The sequence below is a fragment of the Musca vetustissima genome, unplaced genomic scaffold (genome assembly GCF_032173495.1).
Source record: "Musca vetustissima isolate MV318-11 ecotype Yass unplaced genomic scaffold, APGP_CSIRO_Mvet_v1 utg11016, whole genome shotgun sequence".
NCBI classification, from domain to species: domain Eukaryota; kingdom Metazoa; phylum Arthropoda; class Insecta; order Diptera; family Muscidae; genus Musca; species Musca vetustissima.
In genome coordinates this window covers 1-22090 of record NW_026882273.1, presented here as the reverse complement: position 1 = coordinate 22090, position 22090 = coordinate 1, and the positions used below count along the sequence as shown (strand labels likewise).

The following is a 22090-nucleotide window of genomic DNA, read 5'->3' as shown; positions in this document are numbered from 1 at the left end:
CCAACGTAATGCTAGTGTCAATATGAATTTGACAAAATATGTTTTTAAAAATCACCCAACAGGAAAATTGGGAACGTATTCAATTCGAACACGTTCTTTATTAAATGTCCTCCCGTATTCAATTTACTCAATCTGCCTGCTGGGAAAGTTTGAGGAAGCAAATCTTTCTTCAAGGAACAACTCGCTATTCCCAGCATTTTCTGGCTGGCAATGGCTCAATTATAGTAAAGATGTGGAAGCGATAGAAAAATAAATTTGATATATTTTCATACATGTATTTCAATTTTTATTTTGAGGATTCAAAAATATTTCATTTTCAAAATAAAAATAATTTGATGATGATTTGTTTGTTTGTTTACATTTTTCTGTCAAATGAGTTGACACTAGTAGAACTTACAACAACAAATTTCCATGTGGTTGTTGTATAGTTTTTTGTACAACAACACTTGCTGTTACCCTTGCATATTAGAACTTTTTACCGGGTTAACCTACTATATATATATACCATGGGACTATAAAATAAGAGAATTTACGTTCTCGTCTACATCGTACTGGATTTAACTAAAAGGATTTAATTAAATAGTATAATAAATAATAAACTAAATGTGAAATTGGAAAAATTTGCCACTTTTTCAGTAGGGGAACATAATTACATTACATAAAATCACACATATAGATACTTTTAATATATTAAAATTAAAATATTAAATTAATAAATTAAATTGATAGCACTTACCAAGTTCGTGCACCTTCTTTAATTTTAATTTACGCTGTTTTAAAATCGATCGTTTTAAATCACTGTTTTAAAATCGTTGAATAGATTCTGAATGATTTCCATATAATAGATATAATAGCCCCAATTTTACTTGTGGCACAATTATTCAAGGTAGGCCATAGCAACTTATAAATTACAAATTTTCATACTGTGGCTTGTTATGCCAAAGTCATATAAAAATGTGTGACTGTGTGTGTAATGTTTGTAATTTGATGTTTATTTTACATAGTATTCAAAACACACACGTACACAAAATATGTATTTTGATTAGATGGAACAAGCCTCCATGATAAAAAATTTTAATCAGTTGGTAGCTGTGCCCTACCTTGTGATAATTATGCCATGGTCTCATGCAGTCATATGCTTGTTTTTTGCATAAACTTGCTTTTGGCAACATTCAGTTTTCGAAATTTAAATTCAAAATTAGAGTAGCTCGACTGTATAATAATTTGCCACCTAAATTAAAAATATTTAGTGTTTCGCACAAAACAAATTCTAACAGGCTGCTTCAGCATTTTATAGCACGTTTACATTATACCGGATTTCGTTAACTCAGTGGGTTTCCATTGTCAATTTTATTGTATACATGCCAAATAAATCCTCATAAAGTAGGTTAACCCGGTAAAAAGTTCTAATGTAAATGCCGTTTTAAATAGTATTTTTACGCATTTTTCCTAATGTTGGTCTGTTCCCGTACAGCAATCATCTAATTATTTTCATTATATTATTTTGATATATTAAAGGAAAATTTTTAAGCGTTGTAAGAAATTGTACAATGTTTTTTTATTTTTTTATTTAAAGTATACTCTCGAATTGTAGGGTAGACTACAATTAATTGATTACATATTTATGGAAATATAGTTTTGGATTTTTTGTTTCATTATCATGGCATAATTGTAATTGTACATATATTAGGTAGTCTTAAGGGCTAAGCAGAATGCTCGCGTTGAGCCATCCGTCGCGTTATATATTATCGAAAATATAACAACCACAAGGAAACGATATGCCCTTTATGTAGTCATATGTTTCTAATTTTTTCATAACTTTGACTTTGACAGTATTCGCCTTTCAAAATTTAAATGAAAATGAAATTAATAATGGCAACACTTGTAACTTATGCATCAATTAAATAAAATTAAAAATAAATTCCATAAAAATTTGGGTATGTCGATTGGCATATTTTCAATAAATTACAAAATTATATTTTCTAAAGCTGCACATTGTTCTCAAAACTTAACTCTGGTTGTTACAACTTATATTTATATGTTTTAGAGGCAGGGAACTTTAAAATATTTATAAATATAAATGATTTAGAAAATTTATGAAAAAATTGGACTGCATGAAACTACTTTGTTTAATTAAGCCATGGACAGCAACCAAATATTTTTGGAGTAAATTAATAAGTTTGTATATATAAAAAAACATCAACTGAGTGATATTAATATCACAAACACATACTATTTAGCATTACTAAATACCAAAATAATACGATATAAAACAATTACTTTCCATTTGATGTCAATGCATTAATTATTACACACATATATACGTACCCGTTTATGGTGCACCTTATATCTCAATTAACGTATAGTAACCTAAATGTTTTTGGGTAACCACTTCCGTACTGTACAATATTGTTGTCTCACTCACACTCGCGATGATTTTTTTTGACAGACAGAGTCGAATGATGGCTTGTTTGTGTGTAACGCCGAAGCTTCGACTAAAATGGAGTCATGTCGTTGTGCAAAATTAATTAAAAATTTTCAATAAAATACATTAAAAAAAGTGAAAAAGAAGTGATACAGTTAAAGAATAAGCCCATGGCTATCGAATTCAATAAAAGTTTATTGGCAAATTGCATAATTAAGCAGTGAAATCGAAACGAGAAAAGAGGCAAGCGATTTTCTCGCCAATCGCAGGCAGGCAAACTTACATTCAAGCAAAAATATATTCGTGTCCGAAAGCGAAGCTAGCCAGTGTAGATGGTTGCTAAAGCCAACTAAATCCGCAAAACGGTTCGTGCATTCTGTGGATATTTAGATATATAAAATTGAAAAAAAAGAAAAAATGAATATTAAAAGTTAAAAAAAAATAATTGTGTAATATAGAAAAGAGACAATTTTCAGTGGTCATAACAGAATTGGAGTGAAGTGGAAACGTTTGGAAAGAAACTCTGTGGAAATATGGTGGAATAGTAGATATCCATTTTCGTTATTATAATCTCTTCAACTAGAGAAGTAGTGATTTATTCAAATGGAATTTGATCGCTTTAAATTATTGTTGGATATAGATTTTTTTTCGGAATTAGAAATGAAAAATGCAACATGAAAACCAATTGAGTAATTCATGTATCCATAAATTTGTGTATATTAATTGTCTGTAGATAGAGCAGCAGCAGCTCACTCTCATCGTCGTCGTTCCTTGTTGCCTGCCTCCTTGTGAACGTCATCGTGTCGTCGCCACCTTCCAGTCGAAACACACAGAACAGAATTGGTTGGTGCCACATTGGGACGGCGTTAGAACATTGGGCTGCTGCGTTTTGTTTTTGCTATCCATCGAAATACCTCATCCAAAGTCAGTCATTCGGTGTGGAGTAGTTTCTGTTCGGTTTTGGTGGCAATTTCACCCTTTGAACTGCTGTTGTAGCCCAATACCATGCCACTGATTCTGATCATTTGGCCTACTCTGGTGGCGGTGGCAGCGGCAGCAGTGGCTGCTGTGTAAATCCGTCTTCAATGTAAATATAATACGAATAAAGTGTTTTAGTGTAGCAGCTACAACAACAACAGCAATAAATAATAACGTGCTATATTTTGCAAATGTGCATTATGGCTGAAAAATACACAAAGCGGCGGCCGCGAAACAAGTTTTGTTGTCGTTTTTATTTTTTTTATTTTTGCATTGGGCATTTCCATTTCCACTAGATAACAATAAAAACAACAACAACATTGACAATATCAAACAACATGAAATCGGCATTAAAAGTTGTAATAGATTAAAGAGAGAATAAGCGAGGAAGACGAGAACCACACAAAAACGAAAACACATTTTACCATCTACTCATTCCACTCATTTTCCTTCTTTAATCTATTATAACCGACATGCAGACACTATAGCTATCCTTTTCCAACTCACAGCGAAAAAACGTAAACAAGACAAAGACCTCCTCAGTAGTATAGCAATCGACATTGTGTATGTGTGCGTGCGTGTGTGTGCAAAAAACAAAAATGTAATGGCAGAGTAACGTTAAAAAGAAAAGAAAACAAAAACAAGACGAAGAAGAAACAAAAAGAGAAATACATTGAAAGAAAACAAAAATAACAACAACGAAACAAACAAATGTGAAATGAAAAAAAATCCCTTCTCTCTCGTTCTCGATGAGTAGTGTTGAAGTATATTAAAAACAAAAAAATACACAAGTGAATAGAAAGCAGAGTATAGCAGCAGTACTGAGAAATAATAAAAAAAATATTGAAAACAAACACAGAACACAAAAACAAGGAATTCCATTTAATTATTTGTTCTGTTGCAATTTATCCAATCGACCAACAACTAAACAAATTGTTAACCTTGCATTTGGGGCTATTGGGCTGGCGAATGGTTGCATTCAATGCTGTCGTGGAGAATTCCATTTGCAGTTCATAATTGCCGATCACATTTTGTTGTAATGATTTGAATGTGTAAGTTATTAATCTCTTCATATTATTGCCATATTTCTTTTAGTAATGTCAGTTATTTTTTTTTTCTTGTTCTCCTTTCGTTTTACATTTGGTTTTGTTGAAACTTTTGCGAAGGCTGGTTGGTATTGACCAAAATGCAGGGCTGCCACATCTACAAAAGAATATCTACAAATTATTCTAAAGTCTCTCAAATAGCCAACAAGAGTTGTTAGGAAAGTTATTTTTGAATGCAAATCAACTACACAAATCCAAATATATTTATGAGAATAATAATTGAAGGCTTAACTCTAGTTTAGTAAAAACGATCAGATTTTTCTGAAAATTTTTTCAGAGGTAGGTATTTTTACCCTAATTATGGGGATATCTTTTTTTCTTGGGGGCCGTACCCGGTTACCCGGTTATTTGACCCGGAAGTTCGGGTACGGGTACCCGGTTATATCCGGTTCTACGGATCCGGTTAATATAATATGGGTATCATTTTAAAGGTTATAAAAATACCTTTCCATTGAGTGGTAATATGATGGGGTTATCTCAAACCATTTTGGAGATATAGTCAAAAAACTGGGTTTTGGTCCCCGATTTTTTTGAAAAACTCCCTAAAAGTCGTTGGGCCCATTAAGTTCTCTAACCCAAACTCAAATAATAGACCACAATTTGCCCTTTCCAAAATGGTGCGATATGTGGCTGTATCTGTTGTGGATCAAAAGATATGGGCCTTAGAACCCTACAAAAACAAGAAAATTCTGTCGCGTAGCCGGTGTTGGTATCTGTCCATAGGAGAAAGTCTTAAATCCCCGGCCGAAGGCCGGCTACACAAAAAATATTCTATTTAGAAGGATTTTCTGCCGCGTTAGCCGGTGTTGGCATCTGTCCATAGGAGAAAGTCTTAAATCCCCGGCCGAAGGCCGGTCACCCAAAAAAGTATTCCATTTAACAAGAGATTCTGTCGCGTAGCCGGTGTTGGTATCTGTCCATAGGAGAAAGTCTTAAATACCCGGCCGAAGGCCGGCTACACAAAAAAAATATTCTATTTAGAAGGAGTTTCTGCCGCGTTAGCCGGTGTTGGCATCTGTCCATAGGAGAAAGTCTTAAATCCCCGGCCGAAGGCCGGTCACCCAAAAACACCATGCTATTTAAAAGGAGATTCTGTCATGTAGAAAGATTTTCCTTGTTTTATAGGGTTCTAAGGCCCATATCTTTTGATCCACAACAGATACAGCCACATATCGCACCATTTTGGAAAGGGCAAATTGTGGTCTATTATTTGAGTTTGGGTTAGAGAGGTACCCCAAGTTCACTTTTAGGGAGTTTTTCAAAAAAATCGGGGACCAAAACCCAGTTTTTTGACTATATCCCCAAAATGGTTTGAGATAACCCCATCATATTACCACTCAATGGAAAGGTATTTTTATAACCTTTAAAATGATACCCATATTATATTAACCGGATCCGTAGAACTTCCGGGTCAAATAACCGGGTAACCGGGTACGTCCCCCAAGAAAAAAAGATATCCCCATAATTAGGGTAAAAATACCTACCTCTGGAAAAAATTTCAGAAAAATTTGATCGTTTTTACTAAACTAGAGTTGTTCCTAATTGAACAATATGCAATGTTTATGGAAGCATGTTAAAAATATAACAAATCTGGATCCAATATTTAGGAACCTGTGAGGTGTTAGTTTATTCATTTAGTTCACTAGTTCCTAGTTAGTTCAATAGTTCATTGGGATACGTCAGCTATCATTCCTGAAATGGTTCGGTCTTTTTCGGTTCGCTTCGCAAATGAAATTAGATTAGTTCTATCGTTCATGGATACACTTCAGTTAATTCGACCTATGAACAGAACAATATAGATGAACGATTGGATCAAATGTAACTATGTGCAGGAACTAGATGAACAAATTAATCGGATTTAAGGCCAATCGTTCTTATTGTGGAACTAATTCAATCGTTCATTGGGATACGTCAGCTATCATTCAGGTCTTTTTCGGTTCGTTCCCGCAAATGAAACTAGATTAGTTCAATCGTTCATGGGTATACATCAGGTTATTCTACCTATGAACGGAACAATATAGATGAACGATTGGATCAAAAGGAACTATGTACAGGAACTATATGAACAATTGAACCGGATCTAGTACCAATCGTTCTTTTTGCGGAACAGTTCATTTGAACTTCTTCGTTCCGGAACAACTCAATTCCACTTATATTTCAAATTTAAAATTTAAGGTAACTATCGTTATAAGTAAAATCTTATAAAACTTCCAAAGGTAGGCAATTTGTTCCGCAGTATTAGAGATTCAAGCTCAATGACACGATCGGCCACAGATATAAATATAAATTAACTTTTTTAGGATAGTTGAATATTTTCTAAGAGTTCGGCATCGGATCTTGCAAAATGTGAAACTTGATATTGGAATTTGGTAGTCAGACCTAGAATGGGACACATTAATACCATCAAAAAGCAATAAAAAATGTGCCACTTTTTGTTAGTTTCATAAGAAAAGATCGACAATGTTCAGCCAGGAATTCTTCACCGATTTAGGCTCATTTTAAGTAAAATTGTAGTAAAATCTGAAATTAGCTTCTTTCAAAACGTTTCAGATCTTAGGATCTAGTATAAGCTGACACTAAAAGTGTTGTGAAAATTGGATTTATATGCAAACGATTAGATGTCCTTGTTTTTCATATACATGATAGTCTGATATAAGATTCTAATCGGAGAAGGTTGTCCACTTCTAAACATTCTATCGGCTACATTTTATAGAAATGTATACAGGGTCATTTAGATTCCCTATTGCATTGATACTTCGTTGATCCTAGTCAATAAAATTAGCTTGCTTGAAAATTATCTTTATGTGCGGGTAATTGTCGGCCTCTAATTTAATTTAAGACACTTGTAGGCAATAATGGAATAATATTCTGTACTCTCTCTTAGGTCCGTTCGTTCAGCCAGTTCATTTTGATCCATTGGTTCTTCTAGGCCTCATTCCTTTTGCAGGCCGGAACCAAAAATATCAATCGCTTCAAGTACGTCATTGTCCCACTCTATTCGAATTTCAGTTAGGTTTGAAATCCGTGTTTTACTAGAGGACAGTCATCTAAACTTATTTTTTAACATCAGAACTTCAACAGGTTTAAAATGATTTAAAATAATCACTTCTTCCTAATATGTACCTCAATGCCAAAATTGTTAAATCTACACTTAAAAAAGTGATTGGAACCGGTCCAAAATTAATAAATTATAATACCACCAACATGTGACACTATTTGTTTGGGATCCCATTTCTCTTTCGGCTTTATATTTTTCTTGTAATATTCAGTGTACGTAACCGATTTGGGAATTATTAAGAAAAATACTCTAGAAATTAACCAAAACATAAATAGTTTCTAAACAAAATTTTGGAATAATATTACGTTAGATAATTCGAAACGGCAATATTTTAATATTAATAATATTTTGTAAGGAGGGAGAGCTTCAGACCCTATAAAACTTAAACATATTTATTTTATAGGGCAAATAGAAAATTATAATTGTGCAAATATTGTATTTTTAACCGTAATGCCCATTTTGCAATAAAACAACAATTATTTTTAGTAACATTACATTAAATGGACAAATCTACTACGTTGCGAATACAACTCTGCATTACAAAAGGCTAGTAGTGTTGTTCGTTGGTTGGTTGGTCTCGGCTGCTGACTACAACGAATTAAAGGCAAAAGAAGAATAAACGAAAATAAAAAAGTGTCCAAAGCAAAGAGAAAAAGGAAAATTGACAGACTGCTGACGGTTCGGTTGGTTGGATTGTGACTGCAGCAGCAGCAGCAGAAGAGTTTCATTTTGAGAGATCCAAAGTAAAAAGTCCGGGAATAGTCAGTCAGTCGTTCGTTTGTGCTGTGTTTTTGTGTAAATTTTAACAAAAAAAGAATAAGAAAATAATTTAATTTTGTGTATATAAAATATTGAAAAAATAATATATTTTTTCTCGATAGAAAATAAAGTATTTAAATTAATAAAAATATAGTAGTGAAAGAAAAATGATAATTTAATAAAAAATATTTTTTGCCTTACAAAAATTCGCGTTGCAACAAACAAGAAGAAGCAGAAAATATGAAACAAATGGCAAAGGCTGTTTTTTGAAAAAATGTACGTACGTATGTTTGTGAGTTCGTTTGTATGGTTGGTCGGTCGGTCGGTTCATGTGTACCACCAACAACTTGGTTTGGGCCGACAAATGGTGTTGTTCAAAATATATACACACATATATAAGTACACAAGTGAGAGTGTCACAGCCATACTATACTCGTGGTGTGTCATTGTCGGTCGGTTGGTTGTTTTGTTGGTCGTTGGCGGCTGGCTGGACGGCTGACGATGACAACTACGACTACTCTATGTATGTTGAATGTTTGAAAACAATGAATGTGACAGAGTCAACCAGAGAGTGTGTGATAGTTTGATTACTTGAGTGTGCGTGTGTGTGTTTAATCGTCGTTTCTTTTTTTGTGTATGTTTCGTTGTGTCGTTCGTATGGCTGTTTTTTTTTTTTGTACATTTTGCTGTTAGTGGTCTGGCATCATATTGTATTTGACTCCTCTGTATATTATTTCCATTACTCTCTTCTCTCGCTTGCGTCGTCTTCTCTTGGCATTTGTTATTGTTATTTTTGTTGTGTGCACAATTTGTTCGTATTCTTCTTCTTTATTTCTCATATTGACTGTTTTTCTGTTATGAATTTCTCAGTTGATGTTTTCGTGTTATTTTGTTGTACCATATTCTTTGTGTGTTTATTGTTCGTTATCTTGATTTTGCCTATGCCTGGTATTCGCTGATTGCTTCGTTCTTTTATTAAGTTGATGATGGGATGCATGCATTCGCATGTGTGTGTATATGTATATGAGAGGATTACTTTTGCGGGTCGTTTGATTAAAAATGAAGAAGAAGAAGAAGAATGAGTATTGTAATTGGAAATGTTAAAATGAGATTGAGAGAATGTTGTTTGGATGATGGTGTGTGTGTGTGTTTCGTGGTGATTTCACAGAATACAATTTTAATGTTGTTTTTGTTGTTTGCCGCCAAACACAGGCATTCACAATAAACCATGGTTTATTATTGTTTAGTTTTATTTTTTCTGTTTTTAATTTATGACTTTGATGAAACTTTTGTTTTGTGTTGTGATAATAATATTGTTGTTGCTTTTGTTATTGAATATACAATTGTGTGTTTCTTTAACATTTTCTCTCACTCATCTTCCCATCATAATCAACAAAAACAAGATGATTATTTTATTTCTCTCTATCTCTCTCATGTCTATTGTCTTTCTGTTTTAAGCTTTTTTAGTCGATTCCTTTATTCTTCGTTAGTTTTTCCAGCTTTTCTTTGTCGTTGTCAATTGCTGGCTGATTTTAACTGTTGTTGTTGTTGTTGGCGGTGGTACTTTTGCTGCCGCTGTTGCTGCAATCGTTTACAGTCATTGCTGCTGTCGTCGCCACCGTCTCTGCTTCCTGCGGTGGTTCTTTGCCATTTTTCTGTCATTGCTATTTTATTATCGTTACGATTTTTCTATATATCTACTGTGCTGTTGTTGTATCCTGCCCTATGTTGTGTTGGTTGTTGTTGTTCGTTCGTTCGTTTTGTTGATTTCTGTTCTGTAAATACATTTATATGTCGTTTATTTTCTGTTGGTGCTGTTGTTGTTGTTGCGTCATACTCCACTCTCTTCAACACTACTGGCAAAATGTGCTGCTGCTGCTGCTCCTCCGGGTGTTGGCAATTAAAAGTGTATCTACTCTCATATCTTTATTCATTATAGCCATTGATGATGATAGTGCCGATAAATGGGGGGATTTATGCGGATGGATATTTAATTGAATGAATATTTCACATAGACAAAAGGAATCGCGAAAGTGGTCTGGGAGGGGGATGGGAGGTAGATTGGAGTTTATATCGCTTTCTTTTTTGCAAACATCATTTATTGATTTTTGATTACATACATACATACACTTTTTGTCAAAAAAGAAAGAATATTAAAGAAAATCTTGTAATTAATAAGTTACATATCAAGAAGATATGGTCCCGAAGTTAAATACAAATCGTATTCGAACCTGTCGAATTTACCCGTGAAAAATGTATGACGAATTAAAATCTAGAACAGAAGTCTAGACAATCGTGTGTAGTGGTTAGAACTGAAAGCAAAAGTAGGGGCAAGTTCAATACAAATTTTAAAAGTTTTACATTTTCATATAACTAAACTCTCAATAAGAGCGATATGCAGAGCAGCCCTAGTCATCGATCGAGCATTTTTCGAGTAATTTCGAATCGTAGAACCACAGCCTGTTTTTGTAAAATTCTAAACGAACGAATTCGAGTGACGTACGACCAAACCTTTGTTTATGTAAACAAATATTTTTTGATTCAAAACAAAAATAAATGACATATTTTTCAAAACCAAGGGGTTTGGTCGTAAGTCACTCGAATTCGTTCGTTTAGAATTTTACAAAAACAGGCTGCCAGTCTTGAAAAGGGATGTCTCTCTGATATCCATCCTATTTATGAAGACTTAAATTGGGCATATGTATTTCCCTTATTTAATTTGTCAGTCGTCACTCTATACGTTTTGCCACTTAATATTGTTTTTAATACATACCATATAATTTTTTTTCTTTACTTCCTATATTTTCAGATAACCTTTACGTACGGTTGCAGCGGAGTAGTAGGAGGAGTTTCTCAAAACTAAACATATTGTCAAGCTGCAACTAAAGAAAACGCGGAAAACAACTAGAATTGTGTGAACTAAGTAATGAATGAGAAAATAAAATCACCCTCTGGGCAGGGTGGTGCTGGATCAGGTCCTGGTCCTGTTGGTGGTGGCCCACAAACAGCAACAGCTGGCAGTAATGGTGGCAGCGGCGCTAATAATCCCGGTGGCAATGGAAATGCACCCGGTGGCGGATCTTCCGCACCAGTCGGCAGTACGCCCGGTGGTAGTGGACCACCAACACCCAACAATGGCAGTGATACACCGGCACAAATGCCACCACATCCCTATGGACCACCACCGGGTAGTGGTGATCCTGTAATGTCACATTATCACATGCATCAACAGCCACCACACCCGCAACATATGCCACCACATCAACAGATTGTTGGTGGTCCACCACCACCACCGCCGTCATCACAAAATCCCGGTGAACATCCGCAAAAAGATGTCGGTGCTGAGTATGGACAAAATCCATTGGGTGGTCCGCCACCACCAATGCCCGGTCATCATCCAATGTACGGTCGTTATCATCATGCCGATCCAAATATGGATCCATATCGCTATGGACATTCGCCAATGCAACAGCCACCACCAGGTGGTAAACCACAACAGTCAGCGCCGGGTGGTGGACCCGGTATTGGTTCACCAAATCGACCACCACCACAACGCTATATACCAGGACAAGCTCCACAGGGGCCAACACCCACATTGAATTCATTGTTGCAATCGTCACATCCTCAACCACCACCTCAGCATAGGTATACGAACAGTTATGATCCACAACAACCTCCGCAACAGCCTCCGCCATCACAATCCCAGCCACCGCCACAAGGTGGAGCAGGTGGTGGCCCGCCACAGCCACCAGGTGGACCGGGAGGTGTACAAGGTGGTCCACCGCCACCACAACACGGAGGACCACCACCACCATCGCATCAGCCACATCAGTCACCATACGGTGGTCAACAGACAGGTTGGGCACCACCGCCCAGACCCTATAGTCCACAATTGGGACCTTCGCAGCAGTATAGAACCCCACCACCGGTAAGTTGACACAATGATATATAATGCTTTGAAAATTCAATTAAAAAAAATTATTATTTTCCAAATATTTGAAGAAAAACTAAATTTTGAAGAATTACTTTGTAGGAATTTTAGACCCCTGCGTTAACTTGATGGAAAATGTTTCTTTAGAAAAGTTTGAATTATTTTATCGCAGAAATTGAAGACCCAAAACATGATGTGCCAGTATTAGAATGATTGCAAATTTCTCACGGGAAGTCTGAAGAAAGTTAAGAACAATTATGAAGAAATTCAGTTTTTTATAGAAACAGATATATTGCCGCCTTGGTTTAGAATCTTCTATGAATGAAATAGCTGATATTTGTTTTTGATTATAAGTCTCCTAGGTTATACATATAATATGAAAATAGTCAGATCCTCTGGAATGTGAATGTTGTGTGGTCTTACGTGATAAAAATGTAGCATAATATGCTCTGGTCTAACCACAAACTTGTCATTTTCAATGCGATATTCTGACTAGCAGACCACATCTGAGTTCCTATAATTGGTCACACACCTACCTACCATAAAGAAAAATCAAAAAGATTTAATTGCCTGTACTCTAATTTCTGTGGCAAACGGCTTGAGGATCTTGTTCCTTCTTTTTTCATTCACGCAGTTTGCAGGGGTCATACCCTCATTCTACGTATTAACAAGTGTGCTTATTAGCTTTGCCATTTCCAAAAAATCCTAACCATTCTAATCGGTTCTAATCAACTTCAAAATTTAGCTATTGACCATTAATATAAACAGAATCTACAAACATATAACCAAACATACATTTTTTTTTTGCTTTTTGATACAACATTTCAATTTGACATACTTATCTATCATACATATGTCTGCGTATACAATATTGTATATATTGCGATGCATATATAGTATATATACCACCAAAAGAAGGCCAACAGACAGACCAAAAATATTTATGTTTTGAATCAGCAAACAGCAGCAGACACCATAGTCATTCTGTCTGCTTGCCGGGTGTATGTATGCCGTACGGTGTACATTCCCTATCACAACAATATTCATTTATTATGACGTCACAAATATCTACCGTTAAGCCATTAAGAAAGGTTAATAAACTTGAACGCAACAACAACAAAAATAATAATAATGAAAATAAAAAAAACAACAACAACATCAACAACCATAGGCAAAAAGTATTATATTGAAAGATTTCAAAACAAGCGCAGCAACAACGACAACAACAAAACTGCTGCCATATATAATAAATAAACACCCAAACTTACCTCTCCATCATCATATAAATTTATTTGTATGTAGCGAGAGATGTGTGTTTGTGGATTTGTATTTTTTTCATTTCATTTCATTTCATTTCATTTTTTCTGTTGATATTATTATGCCGGTGTCTTGCCTTTCTGTTATTGTTTTTTTTTTTTTTTTTGTAAAGTAGACAGCGGCAGAAAATAAAATGCTAAACCTCTAAAGTGCCGTTCGTGTTGTGTCGTACCTTCAATTTAAATATATAATAATACAAAAACAACAACAACAACAGAAGAACACTGTAAATTGGTTAGTCGCATACCACACTTTGTACTTATTCACAACAAAAGCAGCAGCGAATACAACAACAAAACGAGAAAATGCAAACCATAAAAAAAACATTGAAAGAAAACAGCTGATATTAAAAACACAGAATGGAAGAGGTTTCAGCAGCAACAAGACAGACGGACGGATGGTCGAGTCGACCATAATAATAATAAAAAAGACTTATAAGGTTGTTAGGCCGGCATGAAAAACAAGATAGAAATGAAAAACCACCACTGCCACCCAATGCATCTCCTGCCCAACTCTTGTCTTGGGCATACAAAAAACAAAAAGAAAGAAAATCGTCTAGTGCTATTAGTCACAAAATAGCATTTACTTTCTTCATCCTCTGCTATGATGATGATGATACATTTGAATGAATTTTGTATGTTTGTAAATATGTATATTGATGTTTAAGGCCCCACCATAAATAATACATTTAGAACAGAGAACTGAACACAAAGTCAGGGCGGCAACAAGTATGCAAAATAAATGTGGCACACTAACACCACTACCACCACCATCGCCGGTATTTATTAACCTACACCATCATCACTTTTTTTGTTGCAGGTTAGTACACATTTTTTTAGTTGTTGTTGGCCAAAGGGCAACATTTTTTTGTTGATTTGAAACCCACTCTCATAGGTAAAGTAGTGGAAACATCTTGAGGAAATGTAAGGTTTTGCATTCTGAATTTCTAGGAGAATTTAGCACAATTCAGTATGACAGTATGAAGGGCTATCATGTGCCCTTTCAATTTGGGCAGTAGGTATTGGCAAAGGGCGATCTAATCCTGCAGTGCCCTGTTTGATCCCTAAAATGATTTTTATCTCTCTCTTACTATGAGGTAACTACGAAGAAGTTCTACGGCGTGTGAACTCTGGCTACATATTTTTGAAATCCTACATCCAAGTTCTGTTCATTCGAATTTTGTCAATGAAATAGTCAATCGGAGGTTGTACAGATCTCTCAATCGGTAGATTGGACAACTGCGAACCCCTCTGGCCACATATTTTTGAAATCCTGCATCCAGGTTCTGTTCATTCGAATTTTGTCAATGAAATAGCCAATCGGAGGATGTACAGATTTCTCAATCGGTAGATTGGACAACTGCGAACCCCTCGAATTAGCTCATCGGCTATCTTATTCCCTTCATTGTTGCTATGTTGTCTAGGAACCCAACATAAATTAACTATCTGTCGTATATCATGCAGAGCACCTTTGCAATCAAGAACCGCTTTTGAGTTTATAGTATATGACTTATGGGGACCTCCCCCATTCTCGATTTTAAATTTTCAAGATTTTCATTGGGCTTTTACACATCGGGCTGAGGTGACAGACGTTAGCCGAGTAAGACTCGGGTCGTTTCGAATCGGAATCCGAAAATTCCAACGGTGTCAGAAAGAGTACATGTCTGGCTCTCGTATGAACTAGGATTATTAACTTCGTACAACAATTAACAAAATAGCGGAACTTTGAATTTTTTTTGAAAATCGCCTATTTTTGACAACAAACTAAGTTAAAAAATTAGGAAGTTCTTCATCGATTGACTTTATCCTAGTTCCTACGATTCTTAAAACACGGCTTCGAGAAAAATGCGTTATAAGTTTGAGAATCACTCTTGCCGTCACTTGATGCTGACACAATAAATCGAATATATCATTAAGAGTTCTTGAGATTTTCCCTTAAAATTTTGTAGGGACATTCTTGAATTAGTGTAGATTTATTACAATAACATGAAACATGTTTGGTTTTCAATTTTGACTTACTGCCAAAAAAATATAAAATGTCTAGAAACAAATACAGTACTCCGATAAAACAGCTAATTACCAGTGATTGTGGAAATAATTTATCGCAGAAATTTATTTTAGAGATATATTCCATTAATAAATTCGTGATTTCCAGATTTATAAGTGGATTTTATGCAATTATATCAGTAGTGACAATTCAGATCAAAAAAAAAGATCATCACTTCGTACTGATTAACAAATTGTCATAGCAGTAAAAAAATGTCCATTTAAGAGTTCAACGTAATTTGTGAGGCGGTTATCATTGGATATAACCCCAAGAACAGATCGTGGACGAGCTATCAAGAACGATCAAGAAAGTTCTTTTTTATTTCTGAAAAAAAAAATCGGAAAGCCAAATTGCCTTTCGCAATTTGAATTTGACTCAGTGAGGAAATATTAAGCTCTCCGATGTATTAAAGTTAAATATTGAAGATGCAGATATGGAAACAAATTACCCTAAGAAAGTCTAAAAATTAAAGGCTCATGTTATTGGGCTGTTTTTTTGTTTTTATGGAGTTTGAAATATTTGCGAGATCTATGAAATAATGGATCGGATTGTTTATACAAATGTGTTGATAACGCTATGGCTCCTGGTTTGGGTGTTTCAGCTTGACAATAACCACCAAACATACACAAAAACGATGTCAAAGATTGGTTGAGAGAGTTAAAAATCAGGAGTTTGTAATGGCCAATACAATCATCAGATCTTTACCCTGTAGAAAAATCTTTGAAGCATCATAGATAGAAAAATCAAAAGAGGTTCACAAACAACAAACAGATATATCTTCCTAAAGCTTCAGGATGCAAGGAACAGTATACCTAAGGATCAAATTGAGCATTTTATTGATTCAATGCCTCGTAGTAATGAAAAATAATGGTTATCCTGTCGATTACTAATTTACTTATTTATAAGAAAAAAAATAAAGATTTGCTTTAGTTTTGAACATGCAAATATGGGGTCAATTCAGTTTTCCATAGAATATTTTTTTTTTATTTTAAAATAAATTTTGCGTTTATATTTTTTGTTATTTGAAAACGAAGAAATTACCTACTTATTTCTTAAAAAAAAATCACTATAACTTTATAAAGTAATAGGTCATGTATTCAGTTTGAGATTTCAGTTGCTTTAGTTTTGGCCACCAAATATCAATTTTTGATCCATGGAATTCCAAATATGTGCCAGAAGTTTTTCGTATAATAGTACCAAAAGGTGTGTGAGTTCTTTTCCAGTATTTTGCCAACCCATTACACTCGAGGAAGTTAAATGTTTCGCGGTAAAGAAGGTTGTTTGTTGACATAGGTCCTTTTTTTAATATTTCTATTGAGGTATTTGCAGATTGCGTTTGGCCAAAAATAAACACCTCTTTTTTTGCTTGTTTTCGCTTTTTTTCTGTGTCACACCAGAATCAACAAATAAATCTCCATTTTATGTGGAACATTGAAAGAAAATTTGTGCCGGTTCAAAGCAAACAAACATATGAACATAGTATTATGTATATAATAATAAAAAAATACGCGACATGTCTGGCATTTATTTGACGAGGGCTTGTCTGTTGTGTTTTTTTTTTTGCACGTTGCCTTTGGTTAGGCTGTTGGTTAGGGCTGTTATTAGAAAAAAGTCTGGCGGTGGGATTTTTATTAAAAAAAAGAACAGCACAACAACCTACTTACAGAACATGAATGCATTCATCTACAGAGTGACATACATATGTATATAAATAAAGTATGGAAGTATGGCCTTTAAAGAGGAATATCCTTTTTTGCGCCTTTTCTGTTTTTGCAATTTCGGTTTGTCTTGCTGGTGGATAGAAAGGAGGAGGAGAAGGAGTGATGGGAACATTGTATTCATTGCATGGGTCATAGTGGGTCTGGCTGGCTGAATACTGGATGGCATGCCGCGTAATGTTGATTGTTGAAAAGACCTTTTGGGCCCAGACAGACAAATATCCAACTGGCTGTCTTACATATATATAAATATGTCATGCAGACTTTTCGCATTCCAATAACCAAGGAACAGCAGGCAAACAACCAACCAGCCATTCATTCAATTTCTACTCATTCATTCATTTCATTCTATAGACAATTTTACTTATATATGTAGGTTGTATGTGTGTCAGTCTGTCTGTCGGTATGTTTTGTATTATATTTGAACAAGTTGGGTTGTTATATTTTATATAGACAGATGTATGTATATCATTTTTTGATTCATTTTATAGTTCAAATAATACTATGTGAGAATAAACTCATCTAACTATATACGGGGTACATACATATCTACAACAAGTACCCCCAATGTTTGTTTATATATCAGCGTCATCTGCTGGTCTCGTTCGTTGGTTTGTTTGTTTTTTTTTTGTTATATCTGTAGCAATCTTGGAAAAGAATGAATGAACAAATTGCTGCTACTGCTGCCTTTGCTGCTTGACTATTTTGTTTTCCCAGACTTTGGTTTATGATAGTAGTCTGGTACTGCTTTGTTGTTGTTGTTACTATATTGACTGTCGGCTGTGTCGCGTGCCATTCTTTATTATTTTATTCTATTTTCATTATTGCAAGTAACAACATGTTTTTTTTATTATTTATTTTTACTTTTATTTGTGATAAAGTTTTTTTGTTTTGTTTATTACATTCTTGTACATAGGTATGCATGTATGTAGGTATATAGTGTTTGTGAATAGAACTATAAAGTTTTAAGTGACATGAATGGGAGGCAAATGTAAGGAGGAGATTAGGGAATACAATATGAAAGTAATTATTGTTCAATATTCCCATAAGAAAAATCGAACTTCTTAGACACAAGTAGTCCTTTGTTATGGGTATTCAGAACTCCAACCCTGTTTGACATTATTAACATACTCTAATTAAGTGGAATGAGAACATAACAAGCATACGCCATGCATACCGATGCTATGCAATTTACCAGGAATTGGCAAAGATGTTATCGGTATAACTAATATACTAATATTGCCGGGTAGAACAAATTATTTATTTTAGCCATGTCAGAGTTGTAACAAAGCTACATATCTGATTGGTATCTTTTCATATTTACCAAAATGCCGGTGTCTTCTGCTAATTAGCGATGGACACCTCCAGAGTAAATCTTCAATTGTTTCCACCTCTTCCTCACATAAAAAGACTAATGCTTCGGGTATTCTATGTAAGAAGATCAACCTTAGAGGTCTTCTATATCCGCTCACGTTGATGACTTCTATGCAAGAACACCTCAAGTCTTCTATATTATTAACATTCTGTGTTTCCAGCTCTTCCTCACATAGACGGCAAGGGATCTGACTGACTGCTGGTCAGCTGTAATGATTCGCACAATGTTTTTTATCTCTCTCTCTCTCTCTTACTATGAGACAGCGAAGAAGTTCTAAGGTGAGATAATTCTGGCCAGATGATTTTTGAAATTCTGCATTCATATTCTGTTGAACATCTGTTGCCGACTACCTCACAGTAGCTCATACAGATTTTGCCAATAAAGTAGCCAATCGGATGTTGTACAGAACCCTCAATCGGTAGATTGGACGATTGCGAACCCCCCTTGAGCAAGCTCATCGGCTACCTCATTCTCTTCTATGTAACTGTGTCCTGGAACCCAACATAATTTAACCATCTGTCGTATATTATTAAGAACACCACTGCAATCACGAACCGCTTTTGACTTAATAGTGCACCACTTTAGTGCCTTTTGTTGTCGGCAGTAAGTGTTTTGACTATCTCAGTCGCTTTCGAGATTGCCAGGATTTCTGCCTGAATGTTTAAGTTCGATACATTGCTTACGGCAATGTATATGTTCGATACATTGTTTCCCCTTCTACAGCATTACAATTAACCACTTTAATTGGCCGCTCTTCGGAGCCCAATGGGGAAATCTTCTCTGCATATCTTCCAGGAGCCTCATTCGCCTAGTTCGGATTGTAGGGGAGAGTTCGCTCTCTTCTACTATATCTCCTGGAAGCCACATTCGCTTAGTTCGGATGCAGAGAGGCGCTTTCCAATGCTGTGGTCGTAGTTGTTGATCACGGCCTTGCTGTAGCTTTCTTGCCCATCGCAACATCACTTGCTTTTTATCTCGTTGATTAAACTTGCTTTCGAACTCTCGTAGAGTAAACACTTGCGTTATCGTTCTCGTAGAATAAACATCTCTCGCTATCGTAGTTAACGCACGCTAAGGTAAAGTCTTGTTTCTCACGAAACCCACCTACTTTACAATAAAGATTGAAAATATTTACTTAAACATTCTATCGTTTTTCTTTTCTTTATTTTTGGGGTTTCACTGCATCTCGGTATCACGCCAACATTTTGGTCCTTCGAGCCGGATAAAAATTAGCATTTTCGTTGTTGGATCATCAACCAATAAATTGTGACGTTGTTGCTAATCTCGGTCTTTTTCCTATTTGCTAAGGAGAAATACATCATCCCCCCTCACCAAACACAACACCTCATCATCACCAAATCATCATATCATACACAAACAACATCATCAACTCAAAGGTACGTAGTTCAGTTTCCTTTATATTGAGCATTCCGCGAGTGTTTTCGTTTTTTAATTTCGATTTACAAAAACAAATATTCCTTATTCAATTCCTTTGTTAAGTTTGTTCGCTACGTCACGCATTGGTCGCCCTACAATTACCTTAACGTGTGCATTCCTAAATATACAGTCCACTCATTGTCGCATATCACTGCTTTAATTTGTTAGCCAGTGATCTATTGTGTAGTGCTTATTTGTTATTTTTCACTAAAGGCTACATATACACCCCTGCCTTCTCGTTGACTTCGCTAGCCTCTAGTGAGAAAAAGCACTAACAACAATACTACTAATATTCATCGTGCCCTTTTCTTATTATTCTTTTCATTCGCTACCTATCGACAATTTCTATATCGAGTCATCTCTCGTTGTTTGGTCGAGTAAACACAACAACAATAATCGAATATTCCACGCGCCTTTTCAAGCGTCTGTTTATTAACCTTCGATCTACCAACAAATTATTTCTCTCCACCACTATTACTGTTCAATCTTTCGATTCCCAACACTCACTGTTGGTTCATTCTCGTTGTGTTGTTGATCGTGTGATATCAACAACAAATATCACTCTCGCATTCCAGCCGCCTTGTTTAGTGTGAGCCGACTAACAAACAAACGTACCAACAAGTTCTTACTCTCCCCACACATCTCTGTTGGTTCGTTGTCGTTGGTCTGTTTGTAGTGCGTTAGCCGCTCACTCAACACTGCTTGTGTTTTATTTTCTTTTGTGCGGTATTCGTTGTTCACCACTGCACAGTGGGTCCGTATGAAAAATAGTGGATTTTTATAAATAATTTGTTAAAAAAAATAATTTATAAAAAATTTTTATATTTGTTGGTCTATTGTAGATTTTTGGACCTTTACCAAAAAATACCCTACTTTCGGCATTTTACAAGCGTATTTGAAGCACTAATTTGTGGGTTAATTAAAAACTCTTTTCGGCAATTTCATTGATTTTTTTGTATATTTTTTTCAAAAAAAAAAAATAGTTATTTGCTTTTACACCAAAAATTAATTGGCTGTGAAATTGTAGGACAATCTGAAATTACGTGCACCCTACTGTCGGTGATAGTGATTTTCAAATTATTTTCGCTACTTCTTGTTCTCTTTTTGGGAAGTATAATACAAATTGTTGTTTTTTGTCGTTCCAATCGACTATCTTGGTTTTGTGGTACTTTTTATAGTTTGGTTTGGAAATATGCTACATTATTCTTTGCATGTTTGGTAGTTTTGTACATTAGTACCCTACATCTTGCAGACTAATTTCGATAGTTACATCCTCAAATAAAGCAATCTTTGGAATTTCTCTCAATCCTTTTTTGTTGTTTGCTCTTGAATCCATCACGGAATATTGTGTTCAATTTGATTTCAGCTTTCGCACTCTACTGGTAGAACTTAGCTTTCTATTTCTACCTTTTCGAAATGTCAATCATGTCCATCAGTTCTAACACATACATTTTCTCGACATACATAGATCTGAAATTTGTGAACTCTGGACTAACTTCAAAAATTATTATGATGATTGCATTGACCACCTGTCGACATCGTCGAGTTCTCAACTCGTAGATAAGAATGTCGTCGAGGGTAAATACGACAGTTCCCTTCGGGCATATCGACATTGCCTTTCGGCAATAAATCAGAAGCTAGACAGACTGAAAGCCTCCAAGCCGTCTTCGCCACTAGTAGTTTCTGTCACGCCTAACCATCCGCCAACAGTTCCTCAACTTGTTTCACCTACAGAGGAATTCCTTGCAAGCACGCCTTCTCCACTGCCTACTCTTTCGAACACATTACCTTCGTTGTCCAAAATCTGCGAGGAAAGCAAACCTTCTGGTTTACTTTCTAACGAAACCCTCGCTTCGTCGAAATTCACACCTACTAATTTTGTCAATCATGCTATCGATTCTCAATATCTAACCTTACCTCCTTGCGACATCGAAATCTTT

At 35.3% G+C, this 22090-nt stretch overlaps 1 protein-coding gene across 1 annotated transcript; it reads left to right on the top strand.

Moving 5' to 3' along the window:
• Positions 1-11146: 11146 nt before the first annotated feature.
• On the top strand, positions 11147-12263 carry LOC133328486 (trithorax group protein osa-like). The gene has a single exon (XM_061537050.1). It carries the CDS (start codon positions 11253-11255, stop codon positions 12261-12263), a length of 1011 nt encoding a protein of 336 aa, XP_061393034.1. The 5' UTR covers positions 11147-11252.
• Positions 12264-22090: the final 9827 nt, after the last annotated feature.